Source organism: Haliotis cracherodii, unplaced genomic scaffold, assembly GCF_022045235.1.
Source record: "Haliotis cracherodii isolate W230 unplaced genomic scaffold, xgHalCrac1.p SCAF_5, whole genome shotgun sequence".
NCBI classification, from domain to species: domain Eukaryota; kingdom Metazoa; phylum Mollusca; class Gastropoda; order Lepetellida; family Haliotidae; genus Haliotis; species Haliotis cracherodii.
In genome coordinates, this window is record NW_027266308.1 from 13,465,642 (window position 1) to 13,491,217 (window position 25,576).

Below are 25,576 nucleotides of genomic sequence, written 5' to 3' on the forward strand. Positions count from 1 at the left end.
CAACGTTGTTGAATTTTGCACATAGGTATCCCTGTCATCTAAGACGCACACACACATATATATATATATATATATATATATATATATATATATATATATATATGCATGCAATAGCGATACCATATATCTAGCTATTATATATTGAATAATTACGTTGTAGCCACGTGTATATAATGGAATTTCTGCATTTTACCTTGTTTATCTAATTCAAATAATATATTGTTTATCATAGATATTTTAGTATTTATTTGGTGTTTGTGAATTGTCAATTCTAATATTTCTTGGTAAATTTGATAGATCTGCTGTTATCCTTGCAAATAATATGCTTCTCTTCAGCCAAGCTGGTCTTCGTTTAGTCAATTTTTTAACATCTTGTCAAACATGAAACTGCGCAATTTCTTGATTTGGATAACTGCCTAAATCTAAATGTGGCAGGTGCCCCTCCTCGTTTCACCCCCCACACCAAACCGCCCCTTAAAACCGGAAGTTAACAAGAGTTAAGTCCCATTTGTTTGGCTTTGACTTCCGGTTTTGATTACGATTTGTTTTATCCGGACAAGTGTCCCAATGTCTTTATGATATTAATGAGGACATATTCTTCGTGATTTGTTTTCGAATCCGTAGATAACAATATGAGACGGTGTTATATACATTTTGATTGATACATGTTCACAGCTTTTAACATGTTAGATATAGTTGGACACTTGTGAAAACACTTGTAAAAAACAGGAGTGAAACTGAAAGTAATCCGCTTTACATCTGATTTTTGGTGCTGCATATTTTCTACATCACATGTGTCAGTCGTGAAAATGTGAGCGATATTGGTTAGCATCTAGTGGGCACGTGCCATACAGATATATGGTTCCACGCACCTGTCCACGAGAAGAGAAATCCCAGTAAACTGAACTCGAAAATGTAAGACAAATTGCCTATCCGTATTCTGGTTTTAAAGGAATCTCCTAACCTGTCATTATCAACAACAAATTCAACAATGAAGGTTGCAGTTATTGGATGCGGAGCTATGGGCATACGAATTGCAGGTAGGTCTGTCTATGATAGGATTGGTGACAAGACACAATCAATGTTGTAAATATCTTGATATGCCATGTCTTCTCTATTAGTTGCCATGGTTGCCGGACATCTATTCTTTTTAATGCAACTCACTGCTTTACCAAATCCCCAATGTTCTACAGTTCAAAGGGTACATTTGCAGAAACAGCTCATTATTAAAAACACGAGAGAACATGACAAGATAGACACAATTTTATGGATAACAACTTCTTTAATACTGGGAAAAGCGACGTTTCGGTATAGATCCTTATACCGTTGTCAAGCAAGACTGTCTTGCTTGACAACAGTGATGAAGTTGTTATCCATAAAATTGTGTCTATCTTGTCATCCGTCAACTTCTATGTAATGCCTATCAAACAATTTACGAGAGAACATGGAGTTAATGGTTCGGGGTGTGCAGGTTCTAGTGGGCTGCGGTATGTTAGCTAATGTGACCGCTAATACAACTGAATTTACAATATTTAGCCCAGTACCATTCCAACTAGTGTATGGTATGGAAAAATATTGATGTGTAAAACGGAATTTGACGCTTTTTCGACACAACATAAAATGACTACTTTTACCATTTAAATAATGTCTTGAATAGATAAACAATTAGATAGTTTACCGTGTATCTTAATTGGACAAGTCCTGTTTGGCATCCGTTTTACATTCTCAAATACTCAAAAGAATATTTCAAAACAAACAAAATTATATTCAATATTTTACATGTATTTGTTCATTATTGTGTGATTATTTCTCTTCATCTTATCTCAGAATTATACATTAATAGATGCGAAAAAAGCTGTATTGGTATACAAGTATCAGGATGATCATATAAGGTTCTAGCAAAGGGGTTCATGGCACCGGTCATAATTTTATGCTTTTTTTTTTAGAAAAAAAGTAAACAGTTTAATATCCTGTGATCACAATATCTAAAACAGGATGAACCCATTGATTATGTAATGCAAAATCAGAGGAATACTTCGTAGATTGTTTACGACTAACACGCACCTTGCGAATTGTCAGATATCACTGCGTCATTTGTATACTGGAGATGGCATAGCAAACTTATTTAACGGGAAAAACAGAAGTAATCAAATACCAGCAACCACCCCTGCTGTAAAAGCATTTAGTTTTCAGCACTAAACATGCTAAATGCTGGAAAGTTTTAGTTGCTTGGGTCCGTGGTCTAGTGGTAGAGTGTCCGCCCAGAGAGCGGAAGGTTCAGGGTTCGATCCCCGGCAGCATCATACCAAAGACGTTAAAAGATGGTACTTGTTGTTACCCTGTCTGGCGCTCGTCATTAAGGGGCTAAAACAAGGACTGGTCGGCTTGGAGTCAGTATATTGTGTCTGAGTGGGGTATTCATGTTAAACTGCGTCATGGTATCTCAGTGTGCTAGCACTATAAATCGGCATCAGTCCGGACTAGTACAAGCAGCCACACAAACACACACATGTACATGCACGTCGCTATATAAGTGCAATAATCCTGGACGCGACGTTAAACCCCATTCCACCACCACACCATAGGAGCAAATTAGGACGTGATTGATACATTTTTCAATAGGAAGGTCACAATATGATACTTGATACAGGATACATTAATGAAAAGTTGTCACTTTACATGCTAGGAGACACTTTCCTTCATAAGAGGGAATGAATGGAGACTCGAACAAAATATTGGTAGACTTAAGACTCTAGATACAGAACAGACAGAAAATATTCTACCGACCAAAAATAAGGGAACTAATGATTTAAGTGTAACTATTGTTTATGTGTTCACTTACCATACTGGGGGCATGGGTGGCCCAGTCGTCTAAGGCGCTATGATTCGCTGTGCAGAGTTTTGGGCACGCCAGAAACCTATAATTGTGGGTTTGAATCCCGGTTCGCCCCGATTATGTTTCAAGGTTTGTCGGCACCATACCCTTGCTTGTGGGTTTCACCGAAGTGGTAAATGTATGAGACCTGCATCTTTTCAGGCTTTCCTCCCACATTAGGCTGACACGCCGTGATATAACTTGAATAATGTTAAAAGCGGCGTTAAACCCAACTCACTCACTCACTCACTTACCTTACCGTGGTGTTGCATCTGAACGCACATGATGCATGAACAGCACATGATGCATGAACAGCACATGATGCATGTGCACACAGAAGTCAAAGTGTGTGTGCCTGTAGGGGAGCCCGTAATGCAATTAAGCACACACTTTAAAATGCCTCCGAGACGGTAACTCAATGTACAGACAAAGTGGCAAATTGTGAGTACGGTTGGTTAGTTTGTTGTTTCATGCCGCACTCAGCAATATTCCAGCTATATGACGCCGGTCTGTAAACAATTGGGTCTGGACCAGACAATCCAGTGATTGATATCATGAGCATCGATCCACACTATTGAGATCGATGACATGCTTCAACCAAGTCAGCGAGCATGACCACCCGATCCTGTTAGTCGCCTCTTACGACAAGCATAGTCGCTTTTACAGCAAGCATGGGTTGCTGAAGAGCTATTCTGCCCCAGATCTTCACGGGTCTGTGAGTACTGTAGATGAGGGGGACATCAATATTGCAAATTGACTGGGTCAAGCCCCGTCCAACAAGCAAGGTTGCAATGAGACCTTGGCGTGGCCTGTATATTCAAGATTGTCCCATTACATTAATTGCGCTATGCAAAAGATTCAAATCTGCTCCTGTTGTTGGCAGGACTAGGCAACACCAATGACAGCGGTGTTGCCAATGGCGTTACACCAACAAGGATCAAGGTTTTGCCTCAGATTCACAGATGGCAGAAAATGGTGGTGGTGGTAGTGGTAGTGGTGGTGGTGTTGACATAGCGGCGAGCCATATGCCAGGGCAACGATTCTTGACCATGATCAGTATGGGGGAGGTAGTTTCATGATGCAGGGTGGTATATCACATGACAGGCAAACTGTTTTGGTTATTGTTAATGGACATTTGACTGGCCGGCGATATGTTGATGAAAATTTGCATCTTCTTGTTCCATTCGCTGGAATTATCAGCAAATAATATTAGGTGCAAGATGACAATGCCTGACCATATTGGCAGAGAGTGTGTGTCAGAGACCCAGCACCTGCCATTGTGGCCCAGCTGGGGGTAGCTCTTCAGGCGGAATGGCGGGCGATACCAAAAGCAACCATACACGTTAATCAACAGTTTCCATCTAGATGTCATGCTTGTATCACCCAACATGGTGGACACACAAGATATTGATCTATACACAGGAAATTAATTTTACAGACATTAATTTCCATTACACCTTCACTATTATTTCATCAGTTCCCTTATTTTTTGTCAGTTGTATATTATCATGATTATTCTACAGTTAATTTTCACACAATTTTACATGTCACCTTAAATATACTGGTACTGTTTTGTATTGATGCATGACCTCACAATATGACACTCATATCATGGCAAAGAGTATCTTGTGAATCATTATAGTGAATCAGTTGAATCATTTCATGCATTTTGTTTAAATTTGCAAAGAAAATATCAATAATTGATTTTTATCGCTAATTGTGCTGATATTTCTGTGTTCAGGCGAGCTGGCATATCATGGTCACCGAGTGAAGATCACTGACAATAATGTGAGGGCACTCAACAATGTATATGAGAGACTGCAGGAAGACAAGCAGATGCTACACTCAGAGAAACTCATGCCACATAAAAATTTTATTGTGAGTTTTAACCTTAATATGATGAATAATCCACTGGCTTAAAACTTTATATTTAAAAGTTTTTAACTTCTTAAAATATTTTAACCTCATAAGCTTCAAATGTTTTCATTTTAAAATGATTCTATTTGATCTGTCAGAGCATGAAGAAAACTTGTTTGTATATTAATGTGGTTTGTGTTTTAGTATTTGACAAATAGACAATGCAACATTGATGTATTTACTTCAGTTTGTAAGGTACAGCAATGTTCCATTAATGGTACGAGGGCTGGCTGAAAAGTTCTAAGCCTGACTGTGAAAGACCCGTACCAAGTCGATGGTTTTCATTTATTTCTCCACATAGTCCCTTTCCAGGTTTACACACTTTTGACAGCGATGCTGCAAGGCCTGGATGCCGGTCAAGAAGAAATTTTCTTCAGCCACCCGAAAAAATGATGTCATCATTACTAGGAAAATGGCGACCAGCTAGTTCCTTTTTTCATTTTGGGAAACAGGTGGAAGTCTGACGGGGCCAAATCAGGTGAATAAGGGAGATGGTCAATGAGTTTGAAGCCACAATCATGGATCGCTGACATGGCAACCACCAATTTGTGAACAGGAGCATTGTCTTGGTGGAACAGGACTCCTTTAGTGAGCATTCCCCGTTGCTTAGCTTTGATAGCTTCACGCAGCTGTCTCAGTAGGTCAGCATAATATCTTCCATTGATAGTCTGGCCTTTTTCAAGATAGTCAATCAGCAGAATCTCCTTGGAATCCCAAAAGACTGAAGCCATCACCTTTCCAGCAGAAGGAACCAACTTGGCTTTTTGGGGGGCAGGTGATTCCGGATGCTTCCATTGTTTAGACTGAATTTTGGTTTCGGGTTGAAAGTGATGAATCCAGGGCTCATCCATGGTTACAAATCGAGCCAAAATATCATCGGGATCTGCTTCAAAATGTCACGTGACGTCAGGAATCTGAGACGTTTCCGCTGTCAAGAGCTTTGGCACCCATCTTGCAGAAACTTTTGTCATTCCCAACTCGTTGTTGATAATGTGCTCCACCCTCTCATGAGAGATGCCCACAACACTGGCGATATGTCCAGTGGTCAATCGTCGATCAGCCATCACCATGTCGTGCACCCGGGTAATGTTTTCCGGAATGGTTGCTGTTGAAGGCCTTTCTGGACGCGGGTCGTCATCAAGGCTCTCTCTGCCATGCTTGAATTCCGCAGCCCACTTCTTTACAGTGGAAAAGGAAGGGTCATCATCCCCTAAAGTGGAGACCATGTCAGCATGTATCTGTGTTGGAGTTAGCCCTTTCAGTTGCAGGTACTTGATGACTGCCCTATAGCCAGTTTTGTCCATTTCTGGGATATCAATGGGTAGGTTCACAAGATGGTCTGGTTCAAATCCCAGACTTCTATGATTATTTTTCTAGGTTTTCAGCACCAAACCCGTGCTTGTGGGTTAAATCAAAGTGCTCTTTGACATGCATAATTTCTGACGCTCTTCCAACATCAAGTGAACATGCCAGGGTATTACTGAAATACTGTTCAAAGTGGGGTTCAACCAAACTCACTCACTAATACACATTACCAGGTATAGGTGCGAGAACAAGGGGTTAACTAATGAAGCGCTGTCACAGGTCCTGTGTATGTTTTAGAGCATGGTTGCAATAGTGAGTGAGTGAGTTGGGTTTAACGCCGCTTTTAACAGTATTCCAGTTATATCACGACCTGTCAGCTTTATGTCGGAGGAAAGCCCGAAGGGATGCAGGTCTCAGATGTTTACCAATTAGGTGAAACCCACGAGCACATATATAATGCTGACAAACCTAGAAACATAATCGGGGCGAACAGGGATTCAAACCCACAATCATAGGCTTCTGGTGTGCCCAAGAGACGCAACTCTGCACAGCGAATCACAGCGCCTTAGACAACTTGGCAACCCCTGCCCCCTTGTTGCAATAGTGTACATGTAGGTGATAGGTTTACTTAATTATTTCAAGGACACTGAGGTAGCCTTGTAGTGAAAGTGTTCGCACCAAGGCCTGGGTTCGATTCTCCACATGGGTATACTGTGTGATGCCAATTTCTGTTGTTCCCCACTGTTATATTGCTGGATTATTGATAAGAGCAATGAAAAACCATACCAACTCACCCGTCATTCCATGAGAAACATTTACAGGCCACTGTCGTGTAGCTGAAATATTGCTGAGTGTGGTTTGAAACAGCAAACTAGCAAAACAAATCATGAGGAACAAGTTTGAGACACATTTTTCACTTCTGATTTCATTCACCTCTGAATAAATGCTGTCCACGGCCCCAAATTCAGTTTTTTTGAGGAAGTAAGACGTTAAGTGAAATGGGTGGACTTTCACAGGAACTTTTATGACATGATGACCCGTGTAGGTCCGGGTTAGAATTGGTCGCTAGCAACCCATGCTTGACATAGGAGGCAAGATAATGGATGGGAGGGTCAGGCTCGATGACTTGGTTGATGTCTTGTTATATAGGGCTGAGACAAGTCCAGATTTACTACCTGGGTACCCGACCCCCTATAACCCGACACTACCCGGTACCCACTGCAAGTCTCAAGAGTAGGGAACAAAATGTCTGATTGGAAATTGTTTTACCACAGCCCTGGCTAAAACTATTTAGATACATGTATCAAACAATCAGATCATGCGTTCACTGAAGTTTATCTTTACTCAAACATTTACAAGTCAAAAGGAATGTGTGCATCATCAGAAAGAAATGCGAACATCAGCGAATTGTAGTGTAACCACTGAACTATAGTGAGTTTTTGTCATTAAACAATATATCACATGACTAACCATGGGTCCGGGTAGTCCTGTGGGTACCCAGGTCCTACTCAGGACCCACCCGACCCAAGTACCCGAGTTACCCATCTCAGCCCTAGTGTCATTGTATCCTGATTGGGTGGATCATTGCTTGTGATATCAATCACTGGTTTGTCTCGATTATTTACAGACTGCCTTCATATAGCTGGAATATTGCTGAGTGGGGCATTAAACACCACTCAAACTCACACAGACACACTTTGGTGTAATGACAAGGAAAACACAGACTACTACCGATGTGTTATCTGAAGACATCGATGTGTTTCACAGACTACTACCGATGAGTTATCTGAAGACATCGATGTGTTTCACAGACTAGTACCGATGTGTTATCTGAAGACATTGATTTGTTTCACAGACTAGTACCGATGTGTTATCTGAAGACATCGATGTGTTTCACAGACTAGTACCGATGTGTTATCTGAAGACATCGATGTGTTTCACAGACTACTACCGATGTGTTATCTGAAGACATCGATGTGTTTCACAGACTACTACCGATGTGTTATCTGAAGACATCGATGTGTTTCACAGACTAGTACCGATGTGTTATCTGAAGACATCGATGTGTTTCACAGACTACTACCGATGTGTTATCTGAAGACATCGATGTGTTTCACAGACTACTACCGATGTGTTATCTGAAGACATCGATGTGTTTCATAGACTAGTACCGATGTGTTATCTGAAGACATCGATGTGTTTCATAGACTAGTACCGATGTGTTATCTGAAGACATTGATTTGTTTCACAGACTAGTACCGATGTTTTATCTGAAGACATCGATGTGTTTCACAGACTACTACCGATGTGTTATCTGAAGACATCGATGTGTTTCACAGACTACTACCGATGTGTTATCTGAAGACATCGATGTGTTTCACAGACTAGTACCGATGTGTTATCTGAAGACATCGATGTGTTTCACAGACTACTACCGATGTGTTATCTGAAGACATCGATGTGTTTCACAGACTACTACCGATGTGTTATCTGAAGACATCGATGTGTTTCATAGACTAGTACCGATGTGTTATCTGAAGACATTGATGTGTTTCACTGACTAGTATCGATGTGTTTCACAGACTAGTACCGATGTATTATCTGAAGACATCGATGTGTTTCACAGACTAGTACCGATGTGTTATCTGAAGACATCGATGTGTTTCACAGACTAGTATCGATGTGTTTCACAGACTAGTACCGATGTGTTATCTGAAGACATCGATGTGTTTCACAGACTAGTACCGATGTGTTATCTGAAGACACCAATGTGTTTCACAGACTTGTACTGATGTGTTATCTGAAGACATCGATGTGTTTCACTGGCTAGTACAGATGTGTTATCTGAAGACATTGATGTTTTTCACAGGCTAGTACAGATGTGTTATCTGAAGACATTGATGTTTTTCACAGGCTAGTACAGATGTGTTATCTGAAGACATTGATGTTTTTCACAGGTTAGTACAGATGTGTTATCTGAAGACATCGATGTGTTTCACAGGCTAGTACAGATGTGTTATCTGAAGACATTGATGTGTTTCAGGGCCAGATACTGTGCATGAGTAAGCTGGAGGAGACCGTCAGTGATGCAGAAGTCATCTTCGAGGTTGTCAAAGAAAGCCTGAACATTAAGCAGGATTTATTTGAACGTGAGTTTAATCTGATCCATGGAGTTAAACTTTGTTGTGAAGATCCGGGGTAGAATTGGTCTTCAGGAACCCATGCTTGCCGTAAAAGGCGACTATGCTTGTCGTAAAACACAACTAACAGGATCGGGTGGTCAGGCTCACTGACTTGGTTGATGCATGTCATCGATCCAAATTGTGTGGATTGATGCTCATGATATTAATCACTGGACTGTCTGGTACAGACTCGATTATTTACAGACCGCCGTCATATAGCCGGAATATTGCTGAGTGCAGCGTTACACAACAAACCAACCAACTCACCAACTGTAGGGATAATCCCATGCTATATGCTAATGTATCTGTTTCTATCAGTGTTCATTGAAGTTAACCAATGTTCTGTTCAGATAAACCTGTGTTTTGTGAAGTTAATTGTCATGACACAACTGTTACCATGGTTACAGGTATATCTCATCTTTGCAAGCCCGGTGCCATCATCGCCACCAACACGCTCTGCCTCAACATAACAGACATCGTGGAGAGAACTCTCAACCAGGAGGTACTCGAGTATATAATGCTTTATATACATGATGTATACTTGATATATACATGATATACACATGATATACACATGATATATGCATGATATACACATGATATATGCATGATATACACATGATATATACACGATATATGCATGATATACACATGATATACGCATGATATATGCATGATATACACATTATATATGCACTGCCTACTGTGTATTTCTATATGAAATTGCAATTTAAAAATTCTCATCCTATGTTAACCTGGTTAGCAAGGCTTAATCAAGTTTTTAATGACAAAAGACATTTGTTTTGTTTACGAAGTGATATATTGATATTGAAATATAGAAAACCAAATTGGTTTCAACTGACATGTTTTGTAACTGTTCTATGGAAGTAGCTGATTGACTACACTTTCAGCTGCTTCTTCTGTTTCACTGTATCATATGACGCAGCAAAGTAAAGATTGATGTTACATGCATTAACACTTGAACAGTTACTAAGGCAACTAATGCCTTACAATGGAGCTCAAATAAAAAAGGATTCTTGTGGGAACAATATTCCTACACATTTATTGGCTGAAGTGAGTGAATGAGAGAGTGTTTTACGCCGCTTTTAGCAATAAAATGTGGGGGACACCAGAAATGTGCATCATGCATTGTACCCAGGTCAGGAATCAAACCCGTGTCTTCGGCGTGACGAGCGAACGCCTTAACCATAAGGCTACCTGACTGCCCCTTGTGTGTTCGAATCCCTGTTTGCCCCGATTATGTTTCTAGGTTTGCCAGCACCATAGCCGTGCTTGTGGGTTTCACCGAAATGGTGAACAATCGAACCGGGTCTTCGGGGTGACAAGTGAACACTTTAACCACTTGGCTACCCCACCGCCCCTTTTAGACTGAATCTGAGTAAAGTAAATATGGACTGTCTTGTGTTACTGTAGCACATAGATATAGTGTGAAATACAATTGTATTATTAGAGACTTTCTAGACGTGAAGGGTTTTGGCACAGACTATGACTCACTGTAATGCTGTGTTGTAGAGGACTATTGGACTGCGCTTCCTGTTTCCTGTGTACTACATCCCTGAAGTGGAGATCACGGCCGGCCTACACACCTCGCCAGGAACTATAGAGAAAGGTAGGTCCCAGATCTGTGGATAACATGGGTCATCTATGGTCTGGTGGATCTGTAGAGATGGGTGGACAATCTATGGTCTGATGGATCTGTAGAGTGATGGTGGAGAATCTGTGGTCTGATGGATCTGTAGAGTGGTGGTGGAGAATCTGTGGTCTGATGGATCTGTAGAGGTGGGTGGACAATCTATGGTCTGATGGATCTGTAGAGTGATGGTGGAGAATCTGTGGTCTGATGGATCTGTAGAGTGATGGAGAATATATGGTCTGATGGATCTGTAGAGTGATGGTGGAGAATCTGTGGTCTGATGGATCTGTTGAGTGATGGTGGACAATCTATGGTCTGATGGATCTGTAAAGGTGGGTGGACAATCTATGGTCTGATGGATCTGTAGAGTGGTGGAGAATATATGGTCTGATGGATCTGTAGAGTGATGGTGGAGAATCTGTGGTCTGATGGATCTGTAGAGTGGTGGAGAATATATGGTCTGATGGATCAGTAGAGTGATGGTGGACAACCTATGGTCTGATGGATCTGTAGAGATGGGTGGACAATCTAGGGTCTGATGAGTCTGTAGAGTGATGGTGGAGAATCTATGGTTTGATGGATCTGTAGAGATGGGTGGACAATCTAGGGTCTGATGAGTCTGTAGAGTGATGGTGGAGAATCTATGGTCTGATGGATCTGTAGAGATGAGTGGACAATCTAGGGTCTGATGAGTCTGTAGAGTGGTGGAGAATATATGGTCTGATGGTCTGATTATTTACAGACTGGCGTCATATAGCAAGAATATTGCTGAGTGGGCGTTAAACAACAAACCAACCAATCAACCCTCACCTTGGATCATGATGCCTTGGCGATAACTTGGGAACATCTCCATGCCTACACATTTCCTCCTCCTGCCCTTCTACCTCAGATACTCCCCAAAGTACAACATATACAGACACTTCAACACTTTTGGTTGCCCCTTACTGGTCAGCACGAAGTTCGATTACTAACCTCGTCCCACTCACTGGAGAACAAGCCTTCATCTTCCTCAGTGGACAGATCTGCCGTGGCATCCTCCTCATACAAATCAGTGTCATCTATTCTGATGTGGAATCTTTGCATCTGGATTTTATTCCATGTTCCTTAAAGAAACAGGGGGTTTCTGCATTAAAGCTCATACTTTGACCAGACAGGAAATGGGACACATTTGTGTCACAAGAAATTGTCTCCGTCACAGTCATGTGATTTATGATGCACTTGCAGACTTGCATCAATTACGAGCAAGTATGTGTCTGCTGTTGATACTTTCCTGGTTGCATCTTCTTCGAGGAAACATTCCCAGGCGGTTGGCACTGTACTGAAACAGAAGTACACCACCTGAGTCAACTTTTGGAGGTGCATGTGTATACATGTTACTCAGAAGACCGTCTTCTTCATGACTTTAGCAACTGCAGCCTGGGTGAGTTTGGTCCATGCTCTGGATGCTTTGATCAACATGTTGCTCATTTGGGACTGATATGCCAAAACTCGGCTTCCACCCAAGTGGACAAAAGGATCCATATAAATACACTATGCCATTGAGAAAGTTGTTACATGTAACAAATATTGTATTTGGGATAACACTTCCATCGTAAAGTGCAAATTCTAGTACCTTTTGGGGTTGAGTCCCATTCAGGATTCGAACCCAAACTCTCAGAGTGAGGCACCAAATCAGCAGCACTCAAAGTCAGCGATCTAACCCTTTCAGCAACCGAGGCTTCCACAAAAATGAAAGTCCGACAACTGGTAGTCTAGTTTACGTACTTGTGTACCCCTCATATAAGGTCCATATTGCTCCTTTCCATCCCAAGTTCGGATGATATTGAAGATCTCTCTTTGTGTCTCATGCAAACACTCCGCCATTACCTTGCCGAGGAAGTGAAGTTTCCCCTGTTCAAGGGGGGCTGTCTTACTGATGATATGCAAGAATACAGTCACAGAATATTGTACCATCTTTGAAGCCTGTGTTGATACCGGCCTCCAGCCACCACAGCCTCCAGCCTCCACAGGCTACGATCCTCATGAAATAAGGGTGTTGTCAGAGAGTGTGGCTCCCCACACCAACAGGTGTTCCAAGATGTCATCAAGGGCTTCACTTATCACCGAATGAGCATGATGAGGGATGTCTCAATCGCTGATATTGAGGGGTTTCATCAGTTTTTATTTTTGGTTTCGGTGTTTTAGCTCTCGGCATAATGAGAGTTGCATATGGTTTTGGGTAGGAAGAGGGATCCCTGTGGATGTAGTTCCTTCTCCAACACACATTACTCCATCTAGACACGGGAGACTGTAGACCAGCAAATACCGTATTCGACGTAATAAGCGCCTCGCTCTAATAATCGCAATGTACACAAGTTTTATTCGTGTATAATACACATTCGCGCGGTCGGGTAGCCTAGTGGTTTAAACCTTTGCTCGTCACACCGAAGACCCGGGTTCGATTCCTGACATTGGTACAATGTGTGAAGCCCATTTCTGGCATCCCCCGCTGTGATATTGCTGGAATATTGCTAAAAGCGGCGTAAAAAACATACTCACTCACTCACTCACTCACTCACTCACTCACTCACTCAAATACGCACTATTGGGTTATATGCACCCTTAATTATGGGCAATTAAATTCTGGAAAAATATATCTGTCGTGTATAATATGCACAGACAAAAAACATTTGTATCATTTCAGGTACATAAATGTAGAAATTTACGATCTTTCATCTTTTTAAAATTATATTCAATAAGAGCCTCCTATTTCTAATTTTGAGAGCGCCTTGGACGCTTATTACGTCGAATACGGTAGTTGAAAGAAAATACTGTAAATCTCACTCAATATTAATGCGGCCCCCTCCCCTATGGAATGATACATATCCTTACCTTAATCCAATCAAACAGAAAATAGCAGCGCTTATCAGCGCTGAGTAGAGCACTTCCGTAAAAACAATAAACAGTGTTTTCCTAATAACAACACACTGTTTATATCTTTATTCTGTTTTACGCGCATTAAGGAAGTTCAAAGGCAGTAAAATAATTGAACCAACAACAGTTCACTGATTGGTATTCGGAGAAAGTGTCGATGAACTTGAAGGCAGATGACAAGACAAGGGCTGTAGATCTGAGGAGTGTTGTGAAGCCTATCGGTGCGCGTTGGATCGTGTAGGCCTTTCATGAAGTGTTGCATGGGTGGCTTCTGTTTGGACTGCTGGAGTGGTCAATGATGCCGAGTTTGACACGAGTTGGTAGAACTCTTGACCCCAGCAGTGGTAACCCACCTGAAGCCTATTGTGTAATTTCTATTCTTTGAATGACAGTCATTGTTATATACTTGTTACCACTGCTGCTCTATCAACCATGTTTGTGTTTATATTCAAGTTGGCGTTTCTGCTATCCAAAGTATGCAGTGAGGCTGTCTTATTGTTGAAAGTCATTTTGGAGACATAAATATGAAGTTTAATTAATGCAAGCAAAGACCGCTCGCATTTTTTGCATTTAATTCAAGCTCGTGGTAATATCAGGATGTACAGTGATCTGTCCTTTGTGGTGATTAACAAGAATTCTGCTATACCCCTTAGCATAGGACAAAACAGGGTCTATCTGCCTTGGCTATGCCTAATCCAGCCAGCACTTCTAGTATGACTGGTAGTATCACTACTTCTGGTAGAATCAGGCAAGGAAAGCTTCTTGGTCTGAGGGATTGCCTGACAGGCTCCAAACTTTAAGGACTATAATATCTTGACAAATCCTGTATCTCGGCCTAGTCAGGAGGTCTTACAAGAAGTAAGGCCACCTATAGATCATCTGTCTCTGGAGCCTGCTTGAAAATCTGGAGGAGAGAGGGATGTGGGATAACCAACCACATCATCCAGTCTAACGCTAGAGCTAGTTAGTCTGTGGTTGCTCCAGATCAGCCCTTTTGTCTGTAACACTTCTCCTTGGGGAACTGGCCAGCAAATATAATCTCAGATGTTGGGCATCAAGGGTTACCATGTAGCTGCCAGTCAGCTCCCACCGCCAGACCACAACTACCTCACCACCCACAGTGAAGGGCTGGGATGAGTCCAAATTTACTACCCAGGTACCCGACCCTAACCGAGTACCCTCTTTAGGTCTCAAAAAAGTTTGGTGGAAAATGACTGATTGGGAATTGTTACACTGGAGCCCTCCCCAAAACTGAAGTTGACTGAAGCTTTATCTTTACTCAAACATATAAAAGTCAGAAGGAATGTGTTCATAGTCAGAAAGAAATGTGAACATTAGCAACTTATAGTGTAACCAAGTTTTATTGTTATTGTCTGGCTCTGGGTACTCCTGTGGGTACCTAGGTCCTACTCAGGACTCGCCCTAGCTGAAAGAGCTACTGGTCATTCTCTCTTAATGCCCAGAGACCCTTCATGATTAAGATGTCTTTGTGGCGATCGCACTCTGACATGAGTTTTAAACAACAAACAAACCAACTTTTTCTTTGTAACCATTTGTCAACAAACATCCACTTTTTATCAGCTTTATAGACTCCTCACTGTTGCAAAGTCTCTTGTATGTAGTTGATGCCAGGTCGTGTATAAGTTGTCTGCATAGTCAGACCTCTAAACTTGCATGGCCCTGTGTTGTGTGGCCATGCCTCACAGAGTTATCTCCCTTGTGTGTCTACACAAGGTCTGCCTGGCACCAGAACTCTGCATGAGGTCAATATTAGTCACGTTTATTTTCCGTTACTGATTATTTCCAGTACGTAGATATAATTTTAGCATCATGATCATGTAGATGATTTGACTTGAATATAGCCACCTGTGAAGATCCGGGTAGAATAGGTCTGTAGCAACCCATGCTTGCCGTAAAAGATAACTATGCTTGTCATAAGAGTCGACTAACGGGATCGGGTGGTGAGGCTGACTAGGTTGATGCATGTCATCGTATCCTGATTGCATGTGGCTATGTTTATTATATCAATCGCTGGATTTGTCGGGTCTAGATTTGAATATTTACAGACCACATTCATATTCATTCAGCGTTATACTACAAACAGAACAAACTTTAATATAACATTATTTTAAAGGGCATCATCAATCGCAGCAGCCTTGAGGTTTGTGATTAGCTGCCAAAGGAGCTGCTGAACAGAATGAGGGCTTCTGCAAATGGCCATGATATGGAGCAAAGATTGATACTGATTGATATTTAGATCTGCATTGTACCGCTGTGATGTCATATAAAACACAATAATGTCATGCTGTGCGCACTAACCAACAAACTGACATGTCATTCGTCACTACTCACCGCTTTCCGAAACGTGCAAGAAGACTCGTCCCCCTATTTATGAATGTTATGTGCAAAAATTTGACAAACCATTCAGAATGTGGGTATGACTTCAGTCAAATAACCCCTCAGGAATAATTTTTATTGTACATACGTCTTGCATCTAAAAACATATCCTAGAAACAGTTAAATGTGTTCAATCATTCTGTATAAATACTGTATCACCGATAACACCTGAAATATATATGACATATGGGGGAAATATATCTGAGTCATTATGCAACGAGTTGACAATTCTTTTAACTATGCCCCTGACAAAAATGGCCATTCAGTATGTCCCGGAATAACATGAGTTGGTCAGGAATGACCGACTTGTATGGGGTAGAATAGGTGACTAACAGGATGGGGTGGTCAGGCCTGCTGATTTGGGCTCACTGACTTGGTTTGATGCATGTCATCATGGCCCAGTTGCATGGATTGATGCACATGATGTCAATCACTGGATTGTCTGGTCCAGACTCGATTATTTACAGACCATCGTCATATAGCTGGAATATTGCTGACTGCGGCGTTAAACAACAAACAAACAAGCAACGACATAAATATGGATAATATTTTCATATTTGAAATATTTCTTTGGAGATGGTACATTGCTCTTTATGCTTTAGTAGAAGATGTCACTCCACAAATTCACCTAATATTCCTACAGTTCAAAGGTTTCAAATATCCTCCCAGAGGTACCATTAGAATATCTGTCTTTAAGACACATCTATTGTGAGAGTTCCAGCCTATGGCTGTTCTAAGGAAGTGACTATTATTGCATCTGAAGTTTCAATCAAACCATTTGATCCCTCCATCGGTACACCCCTCGAACTGGTGATATATCTCATTTGACATTGCACAAATTATCGCTTTCAAAAATATTCCAAGTTGTCTTTAGTGAAGAATAAGAGCTTCCCTGGCCAGACGTAATTACAATATTTATTCTGGCCATCAGGGTGAGACCGACGGTGTGCGATGATGATATGGTTATGTAAACACGCCATGTTAATCTCTTTCCCATTCAAACTCGCTCCAACATGCATGTTCCACACATCACTTTCTTTTTTTTACAGTCATACTGTTTTGAGAATGTTTCCTTTTTTTCGGCCTGTTTGTTAATTTAATCATGTTTTTTTCTCGTCAACTGCACCATCCCCGTTCAAAAACCCTCCCAAATATATTGTATTGAGGCTATGGCTGTGAGGAGATTGACCTGCTGTGCAAATGCACTTCCTGTTTATTTCTGTAACAGTTGCCAAGAATGATATCAGCAACAAGTATTTTGTTGTTACATGAATGAGTGAGAGATGGAAACATATTTTAGGTTCAAAACTATCCTGCATATTTTATTGAAAACGATTACAGATTAATTGAATACGATAAAAATATGAACTCACTCACAGTTGTTTTTGTCAGCTGATAAATTTCTGGGTTCCAATCCCATTTAAGAATGTTTTTCAACAAATCTGATTGCAGCATTCACTCATTTTACAATGATCATTTAACAAGAGATGATAGTGTATTGAAACATGCTGTGTGACTGACAGCATGGAACATGTTCATCAGACAATGTAACCATTTCTATTCCCATCTCATCCCCAGTGCGCATCATGTTGGAGAAGATGGGCAAGACATTGTTTTTCCGGTCCGGAGGATACCCCCTCATACTCACTGAGGATGAGAGGGACAAACGAAAACAGGGTTAGCTAACACTTTTGAAACCTCTGCCAATCGGACTGAAATGTCATTGGTGAAATGCTTAGGAAATGTAATTCCTAGACTTTTTGTCTGCAGTAGTGTTTGTTAAAGTATTCTGCTTTAGGTATTTGAATGACTCTTTTGTGTTTGTTTAAGAACAAAAGTAACATGTGATGTCAACCTTTTGAAAATTATTTTTAAAATATCTGAAATTGGCAACATGAAACCAGGTCCATAATTAGTTCTTCTCTGTTGGGGGGCGGTCGGGTAGCCTAGTGGTTAAAGCGTTCGCTCGTCACGCCGAAGACCCGGGTTCGATTCCCGACATGGGTACAATGTGTGAAGCCCATTTCTGGTGTCCCCCGCCGTGATAATGCTGGAATATTGCTAAAAACGGCGTAAAACCATACTCACTCACTCACTCTTCTCTGTTGGCCTGCTTATAGCCCATAGTCTCTGCTGTCGTTTCCTATTATTCGTGAGGTATTGTTCAGGAATGGAAGGGGCTGTGGGATGGCCTAGTGGTTACAGGGTTCGCCCGTCACACCGAAGGCCTGGGTACTGTGTGTGAAGCCAAATTCTGGTGTCCCCCTGCCGTGATGTTGCAGGAATATTGCTAACATTGGTGTAAAACAAAACTCACTCAGAAATCTCAGACAGACGCACTGAAAATCGGAATGAGGATATGATACATGTTTTGGAAAATGAAATGAAGGACCTAATGTGCATGTCTGAAACTTGGATACAGAACCATGTTGATAGAATACCCTGTGGATACCCTGTGGATACCCTGTGGATCATATTATTGTATTTTCCACAGCCCGCCTAGAACAGATTCAGCGTCTGCAGACGAAGGAGAACACAATCCCAGCCCTGTCGCATCGCGGAAACGTCACACCACGTGTTCACGATGATGATGGTAATATTCACATGAGAGAGAGAGAGACAGAGAGACAGAGACAGAGAGAGAGAGACAGAGACAGACAGAGAGACAGAGACAGAAAGAGAGACAGAGACAGAGAGACAGACAGAGAGAGAGACAGAGACAGACACAGAGAGAGAGAGAGAGACAGAGAGACAGAGACAAACAGAGAGAGAGACAGAGAGAGACAGAGACACAGAGAGAGAGAGACAGAGAGAGACAGACACAGAGAGAGAGAGACAGAGAGAGAGAGACAGAGAGAGAGGGACAGAGACAGAGAGAGAGGGAGACAGACAGAGAGACACAGAGAGAGACAGAGAGAGAGACACAGAGACAGAGAGAGAGAGACAGAGAGAGACAGACAGAGAGAGAGACACAGAGAGAGACAGAGAGACAGACAGAGAGAGAGACAAAGAGAGAGACAGAGAGACAGAGACAGAGTGACAGAGACAAATACCAATATGCTAGACACACCCTTGCAGAAATACCAACATGCTAGACACACCCTTGCAGCAATACTCATATGCTAGACACATCCTTGCAGCAATACTCACATGCTAGACACTCCCTTGCAGCAATACCCACATGCTAGACACACCCTTGCAGCAATACTCACATGCTAGACACACCCTTGCTGCAACACTCACATGCTAGACACATCCTTGCAGCAATACCCACATGCTAGACACACCCTTGCAGAAATACTCACATGCTAGACACTCCCTTGCAGCAATACCCACATGCTAGACACACCCTTGCAGCAATACTCACATGCTAGACACTCCCTTGCCGCAATACCCACATGCTAGACACACCCTTGCAGCAATACTCACATGCTAGACACACCCTTGCAGCAATACTCACATGCTAGACACACCCTTGCAGCAATACTCACATGCTAGACACTCCCTTGAAGCAATACCCACATGCTAGACACACCCTTGCAGCAATACTCACATGCTAGACACTCCCTTGAAGCAATACCCACATGCTAGACACACCCTTGCAGCAATACCCACATGCTAGACACATCCTTGCAGCAATACTCACATGCTAGACACTCCCTTGAAGCAATACCCACATGCTAGACACACCCTTGCAGCAATACCCACATGCTAGACACATCCTTGCAGCAATACTCACATGCTAGACACACCCTTGCAGCAATACTCACATGCTAGACACACCCTTGCTGCAACACTCACATGCTAGACACATCCTTGCAGCAATACCCACATGCTAGACACACCCTTGCAGAAATACTCACATGCTAGACACTCCCTTGCAGCAATACTCCCATGCTAGACACACCCTTGCAGCAACACTCACATGCTAGACACACCCTTGCAGCAATACCCACATGCTAGACACACCCTTGCAGCAATACTCACATGCTAGACACACCCTTGCAGCAATACTCACATGCTAGACACACCCTTGCAGCAATACTCCCATGCTAGACACTCCCTTGAAGCAATACCCACATGCTAGACACACCCTCACAGCAATACTCACATGCTAGACACACCCTTGCAGCAATACTCACATGCTAGACACTCCCTTGAAGCAATACTCACATGCTAGACACACCCTTGCAGCAATACTCACATGCTAGACACACCCTTGCAGCAATACCCACATGCTAGACACTCCCTTGAAGCAATACCCACATGCTAGACACACCCTTGCAGCAATACTCACATGCTAGACACTCCCTTGCTGCAACACTCACATGCTAGACACACCCTTGCAGCAATACCCACATGCTAGACACACCCTTGCAGAAATACTCACATGCTAGACACACCCTTGCAGCAATACTCACATGCTAGACACATCCTTGCAGCAATACCAACATGCTAGACACACCCTTGCAGCAATACTCACATGCTAGACACACCCTTGCAGCAATACCCACATGCTAGACACACCCTTGCAGCAATATTCACGTTTGACACACCCTTGCAGCAATAAACATATTTGACACACCCTCGCACCAATACACACATGCTTGACACGCCCTTACAGGTCATGGGTCATATGATTATGACTTAAATTTGATTAGGATTAATTTCCAGATTATTATTTAACATGTATTTGTGAATTTGGATCAAATCAACTATAAGTCAGGTAGTGTAACTGTAATACTCTCAAATATTGTAGGGGCGGTCGGGTAGCCTAGTGGTTAAAGCGTTCGCTCGTCACGCCGAAGACCCGGGTTCGATTCCCGACATGGGTACAATGTGTGAAGCCCATTTCTGGTGTCCCCCGCCGTGATATTGCTGGAATATTGCCAAAAGCGGCGTAAAACCATACTCACTCACTCACTCAAATATTGTATGAAGTCCAACTTAGTCATTTCTATACCCCATGTGTGAATTCCATTTAAGTGAGGTCCCCAGTAGCCTATTCTAGCCATTGGAGGTAACTTAATTGATTTGGTGGTCCGAATTCGTTGATTGCATGGATTGTTGTCTATGATATCAATCACTACATTGTCTTGTCCAGTCTTCATTTTTTACAGGCCACCGTCATGTAGTTGGAATACTGATAAGTGCAGCAATAGACAACAAACAAACGTAAGGTCGAGGGTCATATCATAATGACTGAAATTTGCTTAGGTTTTATTTTCAACAAATTACTATGTGTGTGGTGTTAAACAACAAGCAAACGTTTCTACAACCGGTTATTCCTTCTCTAGCGATGGTGTCAAGTGAGGCCATGGACCGTGACTGCGCCATCTGCATGGATCGGCTGCGGAACTGTCTGCTGCAGCCCTGCCATCACATGGTCACGTGCTACGAGTGCTCCAAGATGCTCCACAACCGCAAGGATGGGTGCCCGATTTGTCGCAAGGATATCAACAGCATCATCAAAGTGTATCACTCGTAACTGACCTCTAGAGGTCATTTCCTGGATGTGTGTTTAAACCAAAGATCATGACACATGAGCTTGAACGCTTGTACCTTTGTTATAAATAGGACTTGAACACAAAGTTCTTCTTGAACAAACATTGAATAATGTAATCTGTCTTGGAATGATAATTGATTTTTTTGTTCACCTTGAAAAATGAAAAACATTGAAGAGCTTCGAAAAAATGGATAAGTGGTTTGAGAACCTTTGAATTACATGTATTATGATGTTAATTAAATGGCATGTTACGATGTTGAATAGTGAATACATGAACCCTATGTGGGCGATGACCTGTGAGTAGTGAACTTGGTTTAACCAAGCTTCCGTACACGAGCTAGGAAATTGTGGATCGACTCACATTTCACTGTTGCCAGGCCCTTGTATATTTCTGTATACAGGTGTCTGGGGTGACAAGGTTGTTTGAGATGCCACAATTTGCTGGCTGCATCCCATGTCAATTCGTTTCATCAAGGTTTGAATACCAGATTCACCATGGTTGTGTTGCTTGGCTTGTCAGCTAGGGCTTCAACGGGTCCGAAAATATGGACTTGAGTACCCGAGGGGTAAGACTTAGCTCGTGCTCGAGAAGCAGCAATTATACATCAGTTCAATAAAATTGGCAATTATCCTATTGTATACAAAATGAAAGAGTCCTAATCATGCTTATGACGTCGTAGATCACTAAGAAAACCATTGTGATCGTGTATCAAATAAAATACCTTTGAAATTTGTATGCTGATTTGCTGAAGCTTCATTGTAATAAGAATTTTCAACTTGTGATAAGAAATCGTTTACATCTCAGTGTAACACACGCCATGTTCAGGGTGAAAAAAATATTGCACACATGATCGTCATGTGATGTATGTTGCGATTGGTGATTGGCTGGATTTTGATGGGCTGGCTCCTTAGGTATGCCTTATATGATAAATAAGATCATTTGATACCAGCGTCGAAGGAAATTGCCAATAAATGACAAAATATAGATAATAAGTTAAAAGTAACATTTTCAATGTTATCACAAATTCACAAATCAGTATTTACCTTTTGCGTAATTGAAAACAAAACATTGAAATATAAGTAGGCTTGTAAATTTATAGTTGACTTCTATGACATTTTCCTGACATTTGAAGAGATAATTAGAATGAGATGAGTAACACAATGTTAATATTCAATAACGTGATAAAGTCGAACAAATCAGAGTTATCACCCTTGGTCGAGTATTCGAGTCCTTCAAACTGGACTCAAGTCCCACGAAACTCGGCCCGTGCTTGAGGACTTGAATACTCTTTGAAGCCCTATTGTCAGCACCAAAATCATGGTAAACGTCTACGACCTGCATCACTTCAGGCTTTCTTTCTATATCCATCTAGTCTGTCTCCCAGTCTCTAGAGAATAAATTAACAGAATTCCAACTCAAGTCTAGAATGCTTGGGTAAGTCTAGATTGCCCCTGCCTGAAATTAAGCATTGTTCTGGGCTCCATTTTGGACTTTTTCTAATTTGCAGATATATATTTATTTGTGGGACTAAATGTAAGTCTAATATCCAGCTGACATGCCATGATACAACTGAAATATACTGTTCAAAGCGTTGTTAAACACAACTCACTCACTCACTCACTCATTACTGCACTCAGCTTTTTCATTCAGCTTTTTGAGTATGTTATGTGTGTGGAACTATGCCGTTCTTGCATATCAAATGTTATTTTCTCAAAGACACTGTTGAGGCATCAGTGTAGCACCAATAAATGTTCATATTTCATTGAATTTACCATAATATATACAATTCCGTCCAAGACCCACAGCATTAATTATTGGACCTTGTTATACCTCTATTAAGAATCTTGCAATTCCATTGGTTAATTCATACCACGTGACCAAACAGTACATGTAGACCCCAAAATCATGTTACTGACCTCGAATATTGTCTGTCACGTGATGAATATTGACTCATCTGCTGGAAAACAAGATGGCGTCTGGTACGAACATTTCACGGTTCGCAGCTAAGTTTAAAGACTACATAAACTTTAGAGTGAAATAAAACAAGGACCCTCGAACCCTACCCCTTCGGCGGTCTGATCAAACCACATCAAGGGTTGGGTCCTCGTTTTTGCTTATTGACCTTGTCAAGGATAATTATTTTCAATGGTACTAGTGACGAGGGGCACAGTCCTTCATTTTGTCTGCAGCGCCGCAAAACACAGTACAGAGTTGTGCACCCCATGCATGCCAGGATCCTCTGAATTTTAGTTCATCCTGATCTGTATCATTTTAGGCCTAGTTAATTATTGAAGCCCATTTCCAGTCTAGGTTCAGATGTTGTAGTTAGCCCATGTGTGAAGTTGACACTAAGTTCTATCTAAACCCATGAAGATCCGGGTTAGACGTCATCTTCAGCATCCCATGCTTGTCGTAAGAGGTGACTAACAGGATCGGTTGGTCAGACTCAGTGACTTGGTTTGATGTATGTCATCGTATCCTGATTAGTTACAAACTGCTGTCATGTAGCTGGAATATTGCTGAGTGTGGCGATAAACAACAGACATGAATGTCTGAAAGAACTATGTTTATGGTGTATTTCATCAAATATGGACCAGTAGAATGGGAACATGTATTTTGAGTGTTTTAGTCTGTACCTACTAAGGGACAATCACATTGTAGGTGGGGCATATGTAGTGACAAGGACGAGGATGATAATTTATTTATTGTTGCCTTATACCAGTAAGTAGAAAAGCAAGCCTACAGTCATGTTCCCGAGGCAAGGGAGTTAACTGAATATAAAAGTCCAGTTTCCACCCTTGCTGAACTAGGCTGGAATTTCTAGGCTCAACTGTAGCGCCACCAGTGGCTATTACGAATTATGTCCTATGTTATGTTCTACGTCCCTCCTCTTGACCAATAAGATTCTGCCTTAGATATCACTTGCATTTGGATCAAGCAAAATGGCGACAATTTGACTGATAATCAAGATCTATACTGTAATGAAATGGGTCTTACCTCGCAAAGTGCATCAAATAGCATCAGCACCTTGATTAAAAACATACAAAATTTGGAAAATATCTGTTGATGGCGAGTTGACGGTACACTTTGCAAATCCTGCAATCGACTGAAATCTGCTCTGCAGTTTACAAACCAGATTGGACTATGCTAAGACTCCATAATTCCAGCCTAATTCGGCAAGGGTGGAAACTGAACTTTTATAGTCAGTTATCTCCCTTGCCTTGGGAAGATGGTCAACAGTGAGCTTGTCGTCATTGTTGGTGTAGTTATTGAGTCACTGCGGTCTGTTACATACACATCACACTGACATAATGTGTATCTGCCACACTAAAGGTTCTTCTTTGATGTGATTTTCCAAATCTAAAGAGTCAATATATATGTATATATAATGTAAGGTCCAGTTTACTTTTGTTGTCATATGCATATTGTCTGTGATATGTTATGTTTTTTTTGGTTTAGATATTGTTTAATTTATTGAATAAAATGTTTGAAATGCAAGAAGGTTATCCTCATCTTATTCAGATAAGACAGTTTGTCTCACTCTTTGTACCTGAGACCGCCTCCGTGGTCTAGTGGTAGAACGTCTGCCTGGAGAGCGAAAGGTCGGGGGTTTGATCCCAGGCCGCTTTGTACCAAAAGATGTTTAGAGATGGTACTTGTTGTTACTCTGTCTGGCGCTCGGCATTAAGGGGCTAAAACAATGACTGGTCGGCTCGGAGTCAGTATACTGTGTCTGAGTGGGGTATTCATGTTAAACTGCGGCATGGTATCTCAGTGTGCTAGCACTATAAATCGGCATCAGTCCGTACTAGTACATGCAGCCACA

The 25,576-nt window shown here is 41.6% G+C and overlaps 1 protein-coding gene across 1 annotated transcript; it reads left to right on the forward strand.

The window, feature by feature from the left end:
* The first annotated feature begins 543 nt into the window (after positions 1-543).
* Positions 544-25,144, forward strand: LOC139442327 (probable 3-hydroxybutyryl-CoA dehydrogenase). The gene is made up of 8 exons (XM_071223123.1): positions 544-1,040; positions 4,617-4,753; positions 9,141-9,246; positions 9,687-9,781; positions 10,813-10,909; positions 17,822-17,920; positions 18,738-18,836; positions 21,541-25,144. Exons 1-8 carry the CDS (start codon positions 992-994, stop codon positions 21,729-21,731), a joined length of 873 nt encoding a protein of 290 aa, XP_071079224.1. The 5' UTR covers positions 544-991; the 3' UTR covers positions 21,732-25,144.
* Positions 25,145-25,576: the final 432 nt, after the last annotated feature.